This window comes from Doryrhamphus excisus, linkage group LG8, assembly GCF_037039965.1.
Source record: "Doryrhamphus excisus strain RoL-2023G ecotype Guam linkage group LG8, RoL_Dexc_Guam_v1.1, whole genome shotgun sequence".
Lineage (NCBI taxonomy): Eukaryota > Metazoa > Chordata > Actinopteri > Syngnathiformes > Syngnathidae > Doryrhamphus > Doryrhamphus excisus.
In genome coordinates this window covers 5,389,738-5,409,802 of record NC_136364.1, presented here as the reverse complement: position 1 = coordinate 5,409,802, position 20,065 = coordinate 5,389,738, and the positions used below count along the sequence as shown (strand labels likewise).

General features: G+C 36.1%; 1 protein-coding gene across 5 annotated transcripts in view; it reads right to left on the bottom strand.

The window, feature by feature from the left end:
- Positions 1–20,065, bottom strand: part of sik2b (salt-inducible kinase 2b) — a 57,543-nt gene that overhangs the window by 26,613 nt on the left and 10,865 nt on the right. For 4 of the 5 annotated variants that reach the window (XM_058079466.2, XM_058079467.2, XM_058079469.2 and 1 more), the window contains exons 3-4: positions 17,953–18,016; positions 4,155–4,316 (exon numbers count right to left, since the gene is read on the bottom strand). In XM_058079466.2, the coding sequence (XP_057935449.2) occupies positions 4,155–4,316; positions 17,953–18,016 (226 nt within the window). Of the gene's footprint in view, positions 1–4,154; positions 4,317–17,952; positions 18,017–18,101; positions 18,532–20,065 lie in introns of those variants that run through there. The other variant, XM_058079471.2, reaches the window with a different exon arrangement.

Sequence of the window (20,065 nt, the reverse complement as noted above, 5' to 3'; positions counted from 1 at the left end):
AGACCCCTGCTCTAAGGTTAGATGCACTGAACATCTCAACAGACAACACAGGAAGCTAAGGTCATATTTTACACAAAAAAACACTCTATTCTCTATTTATCATGTCCCCTGTTTGTCTGAGTGCATTATGGGTAAAAAGCACAAAGCGTACAATGCCGCTCATGTCCTCCCCAGAGACTTTTTCCTTCTTAATCACTAGCCAAGTAATGTTCTGTTCATTGTTTTCCCGCTTCAAAGCTAATCTCCAGTGTGGATAATTGGCTGCGAGTCAAAAGCGCCTGTTTAAATTGGGGTAATAACATCTCCAGGTTGTCATCTTGGACCCTTCTGAGAAACAGATGAGCGGATGCGTAAAGAACCATGTCATTTTGCCAGTCAAATGGCTCTCTGACAGAAATACGCGTCGCTCAAATTTGACCTTTTCTGCTAAGAACAGAGATGCGACGACAACAAACTGTAATTTGATGTTCTTAAACCGTTTTGTTCCTTTGGTGTTGGTAAAACAACAGCAAAGCCACGTTTACAGGAGTTTTTCTCTTTCCCAATGAAATCTTTCCAGGAGTTTTTCAATGGGGCATGCCCAGTAAAACGTAAACAAAAGGAGTTTTTCTCTTTCCCAATGACCTTTCCAAAAGCAATGGTATACATGGAAATTAATATTCCAATAGAGTGTCTACATATAATCAACCAGAATAGTCAATGGGGCATGCCCAGTAAAACGTAAACACCAACAGGAGTTTTTCCCAATGGGGCATGCCCAGTAAAACTTAAACACCAACATGAGTTTTTCTCTTTCCCAATGAAATCTTTCCAGGAGTTTTTCCCCAATGGGGCATGCCCAGTAAAACGTAAACACCAACAGGAGTTTTTCTCTTTCCCAATGAAATTTTTCCAAAAGCAATGGTATACATGGAAAGGAATATTCCAATCGCGTGTCTACATATAATCAACCAGAATAGTCAATTGGGCATGCCCAGTAAAATGTAAACACCAGCAGGAGTTTTTCTCTTTCCCAATGAAATCTTTGCGAATGACCTTTCCGAAAGCAATGGTATACATGGAAAGGAATGTTCCAATCGCGTGTCTACATATAATCAACCAGAATAGTCAATTGGGCATGCCCAGTAAAACGTAAACACCAACAGGAGTTTCTCTTTCCCAATGAAATCTTACCAGGAGTTTTTCCAATGGGGCATGCCCAGTAAAACGTAAACACCAGCAGGAGTTTTTCTCTTTCCCAATGAAACCTTTCCAGGAGTTTTTGCAATGGGGCATGCCCAGTAAAATGTAAACACCAACAAGAGTTTTTCTCTTTCCTAATGAAATCTTTCCGAATTACCTTTCCAAAAGCAATGGTATACATGGAAAGGAATATTCCTATTGCATGTCAACATATAATCAACCAGAATAGTCAATGGGGCATGCCCAGTAAAACGTAAACACCAACAGGAGTTTTTCTCTTTCCCAATGAAATCTTTCCAGAAGTTTTCCCAATGGGGCATGCCCAGTAAAACGTTAACACCAACAGGAGTTTTTCTCTTTCCCAAAGCAATGGTATACATGGAAAGGAATATTCCTATTGCGTGTCAACATATAATCAACCAGAATAGTCAATGGGGCATGCCCAGTAAAACGTAAACACCAACAGTTTTTCTCTTTCCCAATGAAATCTTTCGAGGAGTTTTTCCCAATGGGGCATGCCCAGTAAAACGTAAACACCAAACAGGAGTTTTTCTCTTTCCCAATGAAATCTTTCCAGGAGTTTGTCAATGAGGCATGCCCAGTAAAACGTAAACACCAACAAGAGTTTTTCTCTTTCCCAATGAAATCTTTCCAAAAGCAATGGTATACATGGAAAGGAATATTCCAATCGCGTGTCTACATATAATCAACCAGAATAGTCAATGGGGCATGCCCAGTAAAACGTAAACACCAACAGGAGTTTTTCGAGCTTGAATGGAGAAAGAAAGAGAAAGAGGTATTTTGATTGGTAAATTTAGCTTCATAGCCTTGGCAGATGGCTTTCACAGCGAGACCAAACTTATTGGCATCTACTGTCGCGGGGACTGGAATTGTCAACCATCTATCTGTCGTCGACTTGCCAGGAAGGTAGTGAAGCACTGCCTGATTTTTTTTTTTAGTTTACTCAGTGGTACCTCATACAAGTATCCAGGTTGTGTACCAAATATGCACATCAGCACAAAATAAAGTCATGAAATCTTACCTTTATGCATTCCTACATCATATAAGCATTTAGAACCAAATGTGAGGTGAAAGAAAAAGGGTCATTTTTGACCAACTTATGGAAGGTTGGGGTAGTAACACAAAAACTACAATTTCTTAAATGTATAAAAGGTAAGTTAAAAATGTGAATGGCATGATATCAAAAACATGTTTTTTGAGGAATGCCTGGAATATGAAATGATATTTTTTTTTCATTACAAAGATGTTTCAAGAAAACAACCTGACCGGGTCATTTTTGACCCACTTATGGAAGATTTCTTAAAATTTCTTAAAATGTATAAAAGGTAAGTTAAAAATGTGAACGGCATGATATCAAAAACATGTTTTTTTGAGGAATACCTGGAATATGAAATGATAAAAAAAAATTTCATTACAAAGATATTTCAAGAAAACAACCTGACCGGGTCATTTTTGACCCACTTATGGAAGATTTCTTAAAATTTCTTAAAATGTATAAAAGGTAAGTTAAAAATGTGCATGGCATGATATCAAAAACATGTTTTTTTGAGGAATACCTGGAATATGAAATGATAAAAAAAATTTCATTACGAAGATATTTCAAGAAAACAACCTGACCGGGTCATTTTTGACCCACTTATGGAAGGTTGGGGTAGTAACACAAAAACTAAAATTTCTTAAAATATATAAAAGGTAAGTTAAAAATGTGAATGGCATGATATCAAAAACATGTTTTTTGAGGACTACCTGGAATATGAAATGATAAAAAATTTTAATTATGAAGATATTTCAAGAAAACAACCTGACCGGGTCATTTTTGACCCACTTATGGAAGATTTCTTAAAATTTCTTAAAATGTATAAAAGGTAAGTTAAAAATGTGCATGGCATGATATCAAAAACATGTTTTTTTGAGGAATACCTGGAATATGAAATGATAAAAAAAATTTCATTACGAAGATATTTCAAGAAAACAACCTGACCGGGTCATTTTTGACCCACTTATGGAAGGTTGGGGTAGTAACACAAAAACTAAAATTTCTTAAAATATATAAAAGGTAAGTTAAAAATGTGAATGGCATGATATCAAAAACATGTTTTTTGAGGACTACCTGGAATATGAAATGATAAAAAATTTTAATTATGAAGATATTTCAAGAAAACAACCTGACCGGGTCATTTTTGACCCACTTATGGAAGATTTCTTAAAATTTCTTAAAATGTATAAAAGGTAAGTTAAAAATGTGAACGGCATGATATCAAAAACATGTTTTTTGAGGAATACCTGGAATATGAAATGATAAAAAAAAATTTCATTACAAAGATATTTCAAGAAAACAACCTGACCGGGTCATTTTTGACCCACTTATGGAAGATTTCTTAAAATTTCTTAAAATGTATAAAAGGTAAGTTAAAAATGTGCATGGCATGATATCAAAAACATGTTTTTTGAGGAATACCTGGAATATGAAATGATAAAAAAATTTCATTATGAAGATATTTCAAGAAAACAACCTGACCGGGTCATTTTTGACCCACTTATGCATCTAAGGGTTGCAAAAAATGATGTAATCATTGTAATTGTTTACTGCAAAGAGCTTAAAGAGCTCCCTATGTATTAGCATAAAGTTTTCATCTGCAATTAAATGTGATTAATTATGAGTTAACTATGAGCACGCTTTGCCATACAACGTCTTAAATAGTGGTGTAGATTTAAAAAGACGGCCTCGGAATTCTTCCTGAGAACTTCAAACATTTACCGCGGCCTCGGCAACCTCCAACCACTTCCCGACACAAAAGTGCAAATGGTTAAAGCAAGTACTTAAGACATTTGTGACCTACGGCAGCAGTGACGACATCAGCGGTCTGTGCATCAAAAGTGAAGAATCCAGTGCGGGCGTCCTATATTTCTCACCCAGGAGCGAGAACAACGGTCTTCTTCTGCGGTTGTACCTGCAATTTTGATGTTCATGTGGCCGTCCAGGAGTAGGTTCTCGGCTTTCAAGTCTCGGTGGACGATGTTGCGGTTGTGACAGTACTCTACTGCCGACAGAATCTGCCAGAACTTCCTCCTGGCCTCCATCTCGCTGAGGGGGCCATGCTTTGCCAAGTAGTCTGTAGTCGGGTAGAGTAGAGGGAGACAGAACCATATTAAAGCCTTCCGAAAAAAACAACCCAAGGTATTTGATGTAGCATTCCATCACAGCGTGCATTATGGGGATTTTTTTTCAGAGACCCCCCTTCCCGTCACAGCTGGAATGGGAAGACAAGGTCTAGATTTGAGTCAAGTTTTAGCTCCTAGTCGCTAGTCTGTGTGCACTGACGTGGCCGAGCAAACAAAATCTCGTGGAGCTTTACATTACCAGATGACATTTTTCATAAATGTGTCCACACCCGAAGATATACGCTACGATCTCTGGTAAATGTGATTTGGTTTGGTTTGTTGCAATGCGCAGCAGGGTTCTTGTTCACACATCGTTTACTTAGCTTCCATTCACACTCTGTGGCAAACAAGATAGGGCACCGTGTTGGCTTTCCTTTCAACGCAACAACACGGGAAACCACAACACACCGACATGGGAGACAAAAACACTAAAGAAATAATAAATGCAGATGTAAAGCTTAAAAACAAAACACTTTATGTAGCATGCACAAATTGTACAGGCAGTTTTTAGAGTTATTGTTGTTTGAAAAGTTTTTCAACTTTTTTTTATACTTATTTTACCACCATAGAGTCTTGAACCAGTCATGATGTGCTATATATATCACTATATTGACACTTACTATGGTAGCCATTATGGCATTGGATGCTCATATCACCAAGTACTTTGGTACGGGACAAAAAAAATATATATATTTTTTTAAATTAAAAACTAAAATTTTTTTAATAAAAATTAATAAAATAAATTAATAAATAAAATAAATTTGCTAAATACAAAGATGAAGAGTCTTGAACCAGTCATGATGTGCTATATATATCACTATATTGACACTTACTATGGTACCCATTATGGCATTGGATGCTCATATCACTGAGTACTTCAGTAAGTGACAAAAAAATACAAATAAAATAAAAATAAATAGCTTCAATTAGATGAGGAAAGCAGGAAGTGAACAAATGTAACAGTTAGTGATTGTAAAAGTACCAGATGGAGGGGTAGGATTTAATAAGCTTTGCTTCTTCCTACTCCTTTTGGACATGTGGAACTGATTATGGGATGCACTCAATTGGAATCTGATGCATGTTCAAATGAAAAAAAATAAAATTAAAAAAAAATATTTTAAAAAATATATATTTAAAAAATTAAAAAGAATATTTAAAAAATATAAAAAAATATTTAAAAGACAAAAAATGTATTTCAAAAAATACAAAAATGTATTTTAAAAAAATACAACAATTAATTAAAAAAATACAAAAAATAATTTTAAAAATACAAAATTAAATAAAGAAATTAATAACTTCAATTGGATTAGGAAAGCAGGAAGTGAATAAATATAACAGTTAGTGATTGTAAAAGTACCAGATGGAGGGGTAGGATTTAATAAGCTTTGCTTCTTCCTACTCCTTTTGGACATGTGGAACTGGGAACTAATTATGGGATGCACTCAATTGGAATCTGATGCATGTTCAAATGAAACTAAACCATTACCATTACCATAGATGTGTGCTTTTTGGGTTAGTGAAAACAATTTCTATGAATGAAATGAAAAAAATGACCTTGGTTATTGGGAACAAACTATCATGGAGAACGGTAAGACGAATGAATGAATAAGCCCTGCTCCTTTTCAGACATGTTTAACTGTCACACATATTTCCTGTGGGCGAGGGTGCCAACCGAAACAATCCCGACAACCAGACGACAAATAAAAGTGTAAAAATCAAGCGTCTGACTGCCTTAACACAGCAACTATGAAGACATTAAGTGATGATGCTGATTAGATCCTAACTGGCACATTCCATAGAGGACGCCATTCAGCCACCAGAGTATCTCTCATGCCTTCATGCAACGCTGCTAATCAAAAGAAACACCAGAGAGGGGAATGTGTCGAGGAGGTCCAAGAGAACCGTCGGGTCTCCATCGGAACATTTTTCCTTCATGCTCTTTTTATGCTACAAATGAACTCAACGTTCACCAGAAGGCTTCAATTCAACTCCGGAGAGATTGACCACTGTGACTCAGATGCGAGATGCCTCAGTCATGCCAATGAAGGTTAAGATTAGTTCAATGCCGCCCACTTTTCCAATCATTGCTCTTTGCCGCTGCATTTCATTGACATTCCATTGTTGCTTGCCACTGCTCTACTCCCCAATGAATGCAGCGTCAGAGGATTCACATATCAGTCACTGGACGGGCTCAAGCGGGATCATTCGGTCGGAGTCGGTCTCCTTGTCTACTATCACATGAAGTACAAAGTTTGGTACACAGACTGACAAACGCATGTCTGTACAATTTAACGATGTACCGATGGCCCAGGTCCAGGAAAACAGAAAAATGTACAAACTTTTTCAGTGCTTTGGTTCAGATTTTTCAGAATAAAAGCTCTGATAAAACATTCCACTGTTCTCAAATATCTTCATTTTTATTTTTCTATACAAAATAAGATGAAAAATAAACAAATCAAAATAAAGAAAATTAATCAGTAATAAATAAATATAATAATAAAAACTTAAGAAACCACATATAGTTGGTGGGTAGACAAATGATTTTTTTCAGATTAAAATGAACAAAGCATTATTAGAGCCCTGTAGACATGACAAAACACGACTATAGTCACATTTATACTCTTTTTATTTACAACATATTGCGCAACTGCAGGGTCTTGAGACACATGCTAACTCGCAAACTAGAGAGCTAGCCACCTAAACGGTAGCCTTCAAGTTATTTCCTTTCAACTTAAATAGCCAAAAACTTGCCACTTCCACACGGATAGGGAGGATAACTATTAACAGTTATTTAGATAGATAGATAGATAGACTCCCTTTATTGTCATTGCACAAAAACACAGTAGTGAAATTGCCAACGAAATGTCGTTGCCTGGCTCCCATATAATAACAGACACAAAAGAAGATAAGTAATAATAAATAATAATAATAATGTGGAGAATAAATAGATAGAATAGACACCAAATTTAACCTTTAACATGAACATGAATCAAACGTAATAATTTTTTCTGGGTACATGATACCATACAGCATCCATATCAAACTAACATTAAACTTTCATATCAAGGCGGGGGCCTCAAACTAGTGTCCAGCGGGCCACATTTGGCCCGCAGGCTGCGTGTTTGAGACCCCTGCTGTATGGTATCATGTACCCAGAAAAAATTATTACGTTTGATTCATGTTCATGTTAAAGGTTAAATAACTGTTAATAGTTATCCTCCCTATCCGTGTGGAAGTGGTAAGTTTTTGGCTTTTTAAGTTTAAAGGAATAAGTTCGAGGCTACCGTTTAGGTCGCTAGCTCTCTAGTTTGCGAGTTAGCATGTGTCTCAAGACCCTGCAGTTGCGCAATATGTTGTAAATAAAAAGAGTGTAAATGTGACTATAGTCGTGTTTTGTCATGTTTACAGGGCTCTAATAATGCTTTGTTCATTTTCATCTGAAAAAAATCATTTGTCTACCCACCAACTATATGTGCTTTCTTAAGTTTTTATTATTTGCCCTTTATTATTATTATTATTATATTTATTTATTACTGATTGATTGATTTTCTTTATTCTTGATTTATTTATTTTTCATCTTATTTTGTGTAGAAAAATAAAAAGTAAGTATATTTGAGAACAGTGGAATGTTTTATCAGAGCTTTTATTGTAGAAAATTGGAACCAAACTAGTGTCCTGCGGGCCACATTTGGCCCGCGGGCCGCGTGTTTGAGACCCCTGTTTTAGATGGTATTTTTGTCCGCTATCTACTTACAGCCATTGTCCAAGTACAGTTCCAATAAACATTTCTATCCTTAAAATGAACCACTGACCCCCCTATGAGCTTTGGTTTCCAACTGAGCGGCCATATTTGGTCCCCGGTGAACAAGCCACCCTTAATTAACTGGCCTTTAGTCTGAAATGTGTTCCCAAACAGAGTCAAAGTCAAGGCGGGATGAGTAATCCATTGATGTGAGCGATGTTGGCCGAGGCAACGAATTGGACACAGCGAGGCATGCAGAAATGCTTCCTGGGAAAGTGAACAGAACAAGAACGAATACCATGAATCACGGTATTAGGGAACAGATCAACAGTCGCTATGTGCCAGAGAGCTGGATGAGGACTTGAGTCTCTTAACAGCTGCTCAGGTTTTAGATGGAACAAACGGCGTGTCTACAAGATGGCTTGTTGGACAGGATGCACTTCAACGGGGTTTGCGGGTGCGGAGGACATGGGGGCGCGTCTTTTTCCACATCGGTAACCGATAGCCGAGACATTGCTATGCAGCGACCACATTAAAGTCGCATCTATGTGCGTGCTGAGCGCTTAAAATGGCTCGGAGCCAGCTGGAGATCGACTCGGTTTTGACGAACTTGATGGCGATTGGTTGAGACGCCTACATTTTTACGTAAGTTTTAAATCAAACTTTAATTTACTGATAGATTGCCACTTCACTGGATCAAAAATACGGCATTAAACCACTTTGATACGCCACTGAAATCCCCAGCAGGCAGCTCTATATTAAAAAGCTATTTGCTCAATTTTGCTAGCTAAAGATAAAAGCTAAAACAAGGGCAGTGACAAAAGCTGATTGGTCCAGGACTCCAGCCTCTTACACAATCTTGAGTGTATAAAAGGCCGGGCAGCGCAAAGAAGGTGCTTTTTTGCAGCTGTCCTGTAATAAGACCCGCTTACTTGTAGGAATACAGGGACTGCAGATAAGCCCGGACGTCTGTATTAGGTATTGTTGTCAGGAATAAACAATCTGGTTCTCATTCTATGTTTTGGTTCATTAAGATTCCCTAATTCTCTATTCCAAAAAGACTTTAACTTCATAAAAGTGGGAAGCATGGCGGTTGTGTGATGAGCGCTAAAAGAAAACTGCCCTTTTTTTGGATTTTTGGCCATGAGCCACAATCCTTATGTGAAACATGACCACATACAGTATTTCTTACCCTTGTCTAAAGAGAAAATTTGTTAGTATGAGCTGGCACACCGTTGATGGTTACATATTTTGATGATGAAGCTCTTAAAAAGAATAATGACGTTTTATCATTTGGCTATGTAATTAACGACAACAATTTTATTTTATATATATATATACGTATATTTGTCAATTTTTTATTTATTTGTATTCATGTATTTGTGTTTATGTATTTGTGTTGTATTTATGTATTTGTATTTATGTATTTGTATTTATGTATTTGTGTTGTATTTATGTATTTGTATTTATGTATTTGTATTTATGTATTTGTGTTGTATTTGTGTTGTATTTGTATTTGTGTTGTATTTGTGTTGTATTTGTGTTGTATTTGTATTTGTGTTGTATTTGTGTTGTATTTGTGTTGTATTTGTGTTGTATTTGTATTGTATTTGTATTTATGTATTTGTGTTGTATTTGTATTTATGTATTTGTGTTGTATTTGTATTTATGTATTTGTATTTTATTTGTGTATTATTATTGTATTTGTATTTATGTATTTGTATTTTATTTGTGTATTTTTATTGTATTTGTATTGTATTTATGTATTTGTATTTATGTATTTGTGTTGTATTTGTATTTATGTATTTGTGTTGCATTTGTATTTATGCATTTGTGTTGTATTTGTATTTGTGTTGTATATGTGTTTGTATTTGTATTTATGCATTTATGTTGTATTTGTATTTATGCATTTGTGTTGTATTTGTATTTGTGTTGTATTTGTGTTTTTATTTGTATTTATGCATTTGTGTTGTATTTGTATTTATGTATTTGTGTTGTATTTGTGTTTGTATTTGTGTTGTATTTGTATTTATGCATTTATGTTGTATTTGTATTTATGCATTTATGTTGTATTTGTATTTATGTATTTGTGTTGTATTTGTATTTATGTATTTGTGTTGTATTAGTATTTATGTATTTGTGTTGTATTAGTATTTATGTATTTGTGTTGTTTTTGTATTTGTGTTTCATTATTTATTTTTATTTCATTTTATTATTTCATTTCATTGCATTTCGTGGCTGGTCTTGAAAGTTATTTCCCCCCAAAACGTTCTTGGGGTCAATATGGTCATTTGTTTCTACAACAGGTTTCCATCTTGTTTGTTGCGTATGGAAGCTTCTGCCCTTGAAATCTCATTTCCAAAGCCCACTAAAGGTGAGTTTTGCTGATTGTGTGACAAATGATTGGTGTCCATGACTAAACAGCTGCCAGTGGGATTAATCCGCCGTAGGGTCGAAACCCAGCCTGGATTATCTGTTGCCATTTCACACATGAGATACCTTTCACACAGGCAGCCGAGTCACGCCAATGTAAAAAGGAATGCATTGAATACAGATTCTAACCGCGTCATGTTGACGACGATGCACATTCTTCATTCAACGCTAAAAGACATCCAGCAGAGAGCAATTACCAATTTAAACGTTTTAGCAAACAAAACAACCTGTCTCATTTTGTTAAGTCATGTGTGCTTTTTAAAATCATGATTAACATCAAAGTGAACGCTGCAGCACGCCGGTGTCCAAACATCCCTAATGACATGGTGATACGCCCCCGGGGGGGGTGCATCTGCAAACACATATTGACAGCTTATGTAAATGGGAGATTATTTTCTTTGAAGGCAGTAATGTCTCCTTCCTTTCCAAACAACCATGCGAGTGAGAGAAATTCTTAAATATGCGTGCCCTACATTTCCCCACCATCTCCCAAATTCAAATCCATGTCCCTAGCTCGCGCGGTGCCTGCGTTCCGTTTCTGCCTCGACTGCCTGCATATGGCGTTTGACCCAATTTCCAGGTTGTATCCTTCCTGGTGGTTTTGACATGGATGCAAAAGGCAAATCTGTAAACGGAGGTGAAGGACGGCTCAGATTTGACGTTCATGAACGCTCGCTACTCATCAGGATCAGCCACAATGACCACCGACTCACAGCTGAAACATCCATGATATTTACGGCTCTTTGAATGGGACCAGTGACTCCTTTCAAAGAGCCGTTCAAAAAATTTGCTCGTTTTTATAGTTCTTAATTATTTCTATTTTTTAACACCGGTTGCAGTTGTGAGATAGGATTTGGATCAGAATAATTAACATTTACACATTGTTTTCTATTTTCTTCAATACAACAATGGAGTTTCAGGTTGTGTAGGGGTGTCAAACGGCAGCTGCCGATGTGGAGATGTTGAAGAGGGCATATCTGATGACTGAAGGCCCTTGACTAAGGGTGTAAGAAAATATCGTTCCATGATACTGTATCCAGGGGTCCCAAACACGCGGCCCGCGGGCCAATTGTGGCCCGCAGGATGCTAGTTTAGGCCCCCCGTCTTGATATGAAAGTTTAATGTCAGTGCGGCCCGCGCAAGTTTGATATGGATGCTGTATGGTATCATGTACCCAGAAAAAATGATTACGTTTGATTAATGTTCATGTTAAAGGTTAAATAACTGTTAATAGTTATCCTCCCTATCCGTGTGGAAGTGGTAAGTTTTTTGGCTATTTAAGTTTAAAGGAAATAACTTGAAGGCTACCGTTTAGGTCGCGAGTTAGCATGTGTCTCAAGACCCTGCAGTTGCGCAATATGTTGTAAATAAAAATAAATTTAAAGAACTTTGCTTTGGTTCCAATTTTCTACAAGAAAAGCTCTGATAAAACATTCCACAAATATGTTTTTATTTTTCTACACAAAATAAGATGAAAAATAAATAAACAAATCAAGAATAAAGAAAATCAATCAATCAGTAATAAATAAATATAAAAATAATAATAATAATAAAACGGCAAATAATAAAAACTTAAGAAAGCACATATAGTTGGTGGGTAGACAAATGATTTTTTTCAGATTAAAATGAACAAAGCATTATTAGAGCCCTGTAGACATGACAAAACACGACTATAGTCACATTTATACTCTTTTTATTTACAACATATTGCGCAACTGCAGGGTCTCGGGACACATGCTAACTCGCAAACTAGAGAGCTAGCGACCTAAACGGTAGCCTCCCAGTTATTTCCTTTCAACTTAAATAGCCAAAAACTTACCACTTCCACACGGATAGGGAGGATAACTATTAACAGTTATTTAACCTTTAACATGAACATGAATCAAACGTAATAATTTTTTCTGGGTACATGATACCATACAGCATCCATATCAAACTTGCGCGGGCCGCGTGTTTGAGACCCCTGGTTTAGATTCTGTTAATTAATAATGTTAATTATAAAAAGTGATATTGGATAATTTTTCAAAGCACACTAGTGCACCGCGGCACAGTGGTTGAAAGTCACTGGGCTAACATACGTCAAATACACAATTGTTGGATGTCTTGGACTTATTTCAAACGGTCGTTAAATAAAACGCGGGGCCTTAAATGTTCCTCAATAAACGACGATAATGTAATACAGCAGCTTCCCGGCAGTCCATATCTGCCCGTCTGAGTCAAAGCAGAGACTGCTGGAACTGATGATGACATATACACTCGCCCTTACATAACAATATTCCATTACGCAATCAGGGCACGGGGGTCACAGAGGATTCGGGACACAATGGTTTTATAAAACCGTGTGATGAGCCGAGACGAAACATAGCGACTCTGCAATGTGAGGTTCCAGTCGTCACTCGTTATTTAAGAGACATGTGTGCCGATATGGATCAGTCTCTGTGCACAGCTTTATCGTCTTAGCAATCTTTTTTTTTTTTTTTTTTGCTGTGTTTGATTCCCTCTGCGGGTCACATGAGCAGAAGCGGCAGTTGCTGAGTCAGCATCACAAGCGGTGGCCTCAAAGACACACAAGACCATGACATTGAGTGTAGACGCTTGAGTAAGCCTCGAGCAAAATCTGTCTGGGAAAAGTGCAAACATTCTCAGACTGTGTAAAAGATGAGGCTAATATTGACATTTGAAATAATTTATTTCAAATTTGATTGTCTGAACAATTCCAAAAAATATTTAACTCTTGAAAAATCATCCTGATGGAAATAACAACCTCGCAATAAATGTCAATTTTTCTGGCGCTAAAAATTTGTTGAGTCTGGAGAAATCAGCGTACTGCACAAAGCAAGTCAAAGATAAAGTTGTTAGCGTATTTAACGACTTTATCTCCATCTTATACCGTTGGACAATCTATGTCCCTCGGTTATCCCGGGAATGCCTCAGGATCTGTTGCTGGATGAGGTAGTCACGGGCAGCTTCCCTGCTTAGGCTGCTGCCCCCATGACCCAACCTCATGTACTATATGGGAGAAATTTAATGGATTTTTAAAAAATGTGGAAAAAACCCTACAAATGTGCAGGGATGCATTGTGTTTTATCACTTTAACTGCATGTGACAACACTAACTAGAAGAGGCAGCAACCGGAAACAACTGCAAAGTCAGTAGCCACGTATACATGGACCCGAATATTCCAATTCCATTCGGGTTATTTGCTCAAACGGAAAGAATCTAACCTTTGTATTCACCTCATTCCGAAAGAAATTTGCCAATCCGAATGAATACGTATATGGGAGAAATTTAATGGATTTTTTAAAAATGTGAAAAAACCCTACAAATGTGCAGGGATCCACTGTGTTTTATCACTTTAACTGCATGTGGCAACAATAACTAGAAGAGGCAGCAACCGGAAACAACTGCAAAGTCAGTAGCCACGTATACATGGACCCGAATATTCCAATTCCATTCGGGTTATTTGCTCAAACAGGAAGAATGTAACCTTTGTATACACCTCATTCCCCCCCAAAAAGTGCCAATCCGAATGAATACATATATGGGAGAAATTTAATGGATTTTTTAAAAAATGTGAAAAAACCCTACAAATGTGCAGGGATCCATTGTGTTTTATCACTTTAACTGCATGTGGCAACACTAACTAGAAGTTATTTGTTCACAAAACAGTCATTTGATATGATAAGATATTTGTGTGTGTGTTTTACTTTCATCTACTCGTCTTGACCGACAACCATGCTATACTCCACTTCATACGCTCTGTTGATGGAATCGCGGAACTGGCCAATAAAAACGGAATCTGCTGTTGCGAATAAAATGCTGTAATCGTGTGGAGAAGAAACGTAGCACAAACACTAACCAGCCGCCTCCTGAACTAAACATGCAACTGGAAAAAAATGCAAAGTCAGTACCCACGTTTACATGGACCCAAATGGTCTCAAACATGCGGCCCGCAGGCCAAATGTGGGCCGCAGGACACTGGTTTGAGACCCCCGCCTTGATATGAAAGTTTAAAGTTTGATATGGATGCTGTATGGTATCATGTACCCAGAAAAAATTATTACGTTTGATTCATGTTCATGTTAAAGGTTAAATAACTGTTAATAGTTATCCTCCCTATCCGTGTGGAAGTGGTAAGTTTTTGGCTACTTAAGTTTAAAGGAAATAACTTGAAGGCTACCGTTTAGGTCGCTAGCTCTCTAGTTTGCGAGTTAGCATGTGTCTCAAGACCCTGCAGTTGCGCAATATGTTGTAAATAAAAAGAGTATAAATGTGACTATAGTCGTGTTTTGTCATGTCTACAGGGCTCTAATAATGCTTTGTTCATTTTAATCTGAAAAAAATCATTTGTCTACCCACCAACTATATGTGCTTTCTTAAGTTTTTATTATTTGCCCTTTTATTATTATTATTATATTTATTTATTACTGATTGATTGATTTTCTTTATTCTTGATTTGCTTATTTTTCATCTTGTTTTATGTAGAAAAATAAAAAGTAAGATATTTGAGAACAGTGGAATGTTTTATCAGAGCTTTTCTTGTAGAAAATTGGAACCAAAGCAAAGTTTTTAATTTTTTTTTGTTTTTAATAAATGCGTTTTTTTTTTTTGGAAAACCTGATGCAGCCCAGTCTCACCCAGACCCAAGCTCCAGTGGCCCCCAAGTAAATTGAGTTTGAGACCCCTGATCTAAACCCTTCTATACGCCATTCATAAGTCCACTTTTATTAAAAATAATTTTTACATATTTTTTATGTATGTTTTACATATAAATTTATACATATCTATATAAAACATGTGCCGAGCTTAATTATAAAATATTAGCAAAATTTAACTTTATCTTTTCCTGTTTAAATTTATCCCGGGTGCGTTCTTTCAGCGAATGCTGAGATATGACACGCAGGTCAAGATGTTCTTCCATTTTAAAAAATGGAGGCCAGCAATCGGCACTGGACTGCTAAGGAAAGTTTGTTTTTGATTCAAACTAAATTCCAAGACTGGACGAAGGAAAAACTGGCAATAAGGAGTTATTCCAACAAGTGAAAGAAAAACTTCAGGAAGTCGGTATCACGTGATGTTGGTGTTTACGTTTTACTGGGCATGCCCCATTGACTATTCTGGTTGATTATTGCGGCGCATGTAGACACGCGATTGGAATATTCCTTTCCATGTAAAAAATTATTTGTTTGCCTCACCGATCACATGCTATCATAATAATTCATTTCAAACAATAATTAAAATAGTTAAATCACTCATGATAATTCCCACCACATTCTGCAAGTGCGACAACATTTTGTAAACCCCTGCCGTTGGTGTGTTCAATAAAAACATCCTGAATGACGTGCAGAAATTTGCGCGGGCACCAGGTGTTTCTACACCGGCGGTCCACAACCTTTCTGAGCCCAGAACACCGGGGCGTAAGATGCATGAGTCCTGTGTTTGGAACGTATTTTTAAAATCAAAAAAGTGTTATGGCATTTTTGGTGTTACAAAGAAATTCAGTGGATTTGCACAATAGATAAATAGAAGAAATAGATGAAAATATGAGTTCATATTAATCTTATATTACAAATATACAACCTAAGGTGGCCAGAAATATTTCAATATTAAACAAAGCAAAGTTTGTTCCCAATCAGAAATCACTCCACACTCTTTATTGCTCTCTGGTTCTACCATATCTTACTTATTGTGTGGAAATATGGGATAATAACTACAAAAGCAATCTTCACTGGCTAAGTGTACTGCAAAAAAGGTCAGTAAGGATAATTCATAATGCCGCCTACAGAGAACATACTAACTCCTTATTTCTAAAATCACAAATACTTCAACTTGCTGATATAGTTCATCTTCAAACAGCTAAAATAATAAATAAGGCTAAAAATAAGCAATTAGCTAAAAATGTCATCCAATACTTCTCTACAAGAGAGGAGAAATATGATTTTAAAAAATGTAAAATTTTTACAAATAAAAAATAATAATAAATAAATAAAATAAAAAATAATAAAATAAAATTTATTAAATTAATTAAAAACAAAACAAAACAAAACAAAAAAACTATATTAGGAAAGCAGGAAGTGAACAAATGTAACAGTGATTGTAAAAGTACCAGAAGGAGGGGTAGGATTTAATAAGCTTTGCTTCTTCCTACTCCTTTTGGACATGTGGAACTGGGAACTGATTATGGGATGCACTCAACTGGAATCTGATGCATGTTCAAATGAAAAAAATTAAAAATATTATATTAAAAATATATATATTTAAAAAATGTAAAAAAATATATTTTAAAAACAAAAAAAATTAAAAATTAATCACAAAATTAATTAAATAAAGAAATAAATAACTTCAATTATATTAAGAAAGCAGGAAGTGAACAAATGTAAAAGTTACTGATTGTAAAAGTACCAGATGGAGGGGTAGGATTTAATAAGCTTTGCTTCTTCCTACTCCTTTTGGGCATGTGGAACTGGGAACTGATTATGGGATGCACGCAATTGTAATCTAATGCATGTTCAAATGAAAAAATAAATAAATAAATAAAAAATTAAAGAAAATATATATTACATTTTTTAAATATTTATAAAAATATTTAAAAAACATTTAAAATGTATTTTAAAAAATACAAAAAAATATTAAAAAAATACAAAAATTAATTAAAAAAAAATACAAAAATGAATTCAATGAAGAAATAAATAACTTAAATTATATTAGGAAAGCAGGAAGTGAACAAATGTAACAGTTAGTGATTGTAAAAGTACCAGATGGAGGGGTAGGATTTAATAAGCTTTGCTTCTTCCTACTCCTTTTGGACATGTGGAACTGGGAACTGATTATGGGATGCACTCAATTGGAATCTGATGCATGTTCAAATGAAATAAAACCATTACCATTACTTTTTATGAGGAAACTTGCTTTGGGTGAATACGTTTTGGTTCGAGTTGGACCTTGGGGAACGGATAAATGACGCTAATTCAGGTTCCACGGTATATTATTTTTAAAATATAAAAAACATTAGATTTTATGTTACTCATTTTCAAATGATGTACATACATTCAGGGTTTTTTTAGGGCTTCTGAATTTTTGGCCCTGGTGCTTAGAGACAACACAATATAATAAATAATTGTCTCTTCCTTCTTTGAAGCAGCTTTCACTTGCCGCTAAATGTACTCTTCTTTTTTTATGCAGCAATAAATTTTATCAGCATATTTCACACAGCAGTGACGTCAGTCTCAGAGTTCTGTCATGTGATCTCTGAGATAGCACCCGCACTTAAACTTTTAATACTTCCTTGTTTGTTGAAAAGCGGCGATGAAGCGACAGGTGAGGAATTTGGTGGAACCGATAAGGGCGAGGATGGGTGGGTGGGACACAAAAGGTTTGTGCTGACAATACATGTGAAAAAAAGGTTCACTCACCAAAGATCTCCCCATTCTTGGCGTACTCTGTGACCAGGTAAAGCATGTTCTTTGTCTCCATCACCTTAAAGGGGCAGAGGGCGGAGCATTCAATGGGAGTAGTACACAAAGTACACAAAGACATTACTTGCATGCAAACCAATACGTACAGTTATCGGTGCAAGAGAACGGAAATACATGGCTGGATATTTGAATGGGACTTGAAAAAACCATTGCGGTGCTCGCTCCGTGCGGCGTTGTGTGGGAGGAGGAGACCCGATTTAGAAGCAGAAACATTCAGGAGATGAAACAGAATTAAATGCGGAGGGTGGGAGGGTGCAACGAGAAGGGAGGGTGAATCAGACACACCGAGCCAGACATTCACACTCCAAATCCCACGCTTATTTGTTGATGATCAATTTTCCATCTGTTACACTGACCGATTGGAAGAGCCAGGAAATGTTTCTTGGAAGAAGGAAGAGCAGTTTCATAACACTTTTCAGTTTGGACTTCTGCATCTGAGGCGTCATCATACGGCGTCAAGGTATTCATTCTGATTGACGCACCAGATGGAGGGGTAGGATTTAATAAGCTTTGCTTCTTCCTACTCCTTTTGGACATGTGGAACTGGGAACTGATTATGGGATGCACTCAATTGGAATCTGATGCATGTTCAAATGAAAAAAATAAAAATTTTAAGAAATATATATATTTTTAAAAATTAAAAAATATATTTAAAAAAATACAAAAATGTATTTTAAAAAATACAAAAATGTATACAATTAATTTAAAAAATACAAAAAATAATTAAATAAAGAAATAAATAACTTCAATTATATTAGGAAAGCAGGAAGTGAACAAATGTAACAGTTACTGATTGTCAAAGTACCAGATGGAGGGGTAGGATAGACTTGTGTTTGTCAATAGTTGAAATGACAAAAGGTTTTAATACTTTATACTCAATTTACTTGGGGGCCACTGGAGCTCGGGTCTGGGCCGCATCAGGTTTTCAAAAAAAAAAAAAAAAAACCTTCGCTTTGGTTCCAATTTTCTACAATAAAAGCTCTGATAAAACATTCCACTGTTCTCAAATATCTTACTTTTTATTTTTCTACACAAAATAAGATGAATAAATAAACAAATCAAGAATAAAGAAAATCAATCAATCAGTAATAAATAAATAAATATAATAATATTAATAAAAACTTAAGAAAGCACATATAGTTGGTGGGTAGACAAATGATTTTTTTCAGATTAAAATGAACAAAGCATTATTAGAGCCCTGTAGACATGACAAAACACGACTATAGTCACATTTATACTCTTTTTATTTACAACATATTGCGCAACTGCAGGGTCTTGAGACACATGCTAACTCGCAAACTAGAGAGCTAGCGACCTCAATGGTAGCCTTCAAGTTATTTCCTTTCAACTTAAATAGCCAAAAACTTACCACTTCCACACGGATAGGGAGGATAACTATTAACAGTTATTTAACCTTTAACATGAACATTAATCAAATGTAATAATTTTTTCTGGGTACATGATACCATACAGCATCCATATCAAACTTGCGCGGGCCGCACTAACATTAAACTTTCATATCAACGCGGGGGCCTAAAGTAGCATCCTGCGGGCCGCATTTGGCCCACAGGCCGCGTGTTTGAGACCCCTGCTTTAAAACAAGGCTCCATTCAGTATTTATGTGTAAACGGCCTGCTGCTGCTGCAGAACGTTGAGTGTTCCTACACTGTCAGTGACTTTGAAGGCAACGTACTAAATATACAGTAGTGACATTGAACTTCCTCATAGCAGTCACTGGAAGATATTAACTGTGTCCGCCCGCAGAAAACAGGCTCATTGTTGTGACGACACATTATGCAGGGAAATAACTCAGGGCGATAATGTCTCATGTTCAAATTCCAAACTATAAATTGGGATGCAACGTTTTTTGGTGAGGCTTTTTAGAGGTTTTTCGCCAATAGTGATGTGATGTATGAACCAAAATATGATATGCTAAACACGTAAAAGTGATCACAATTGTCAATTCATTCTTGTATTTCTGAAGTATCTCGGCGTCTTATTCACGCTCGAGGGAAGGTGGTAGCGTGAGGTCCACATACGGATCGGCGCA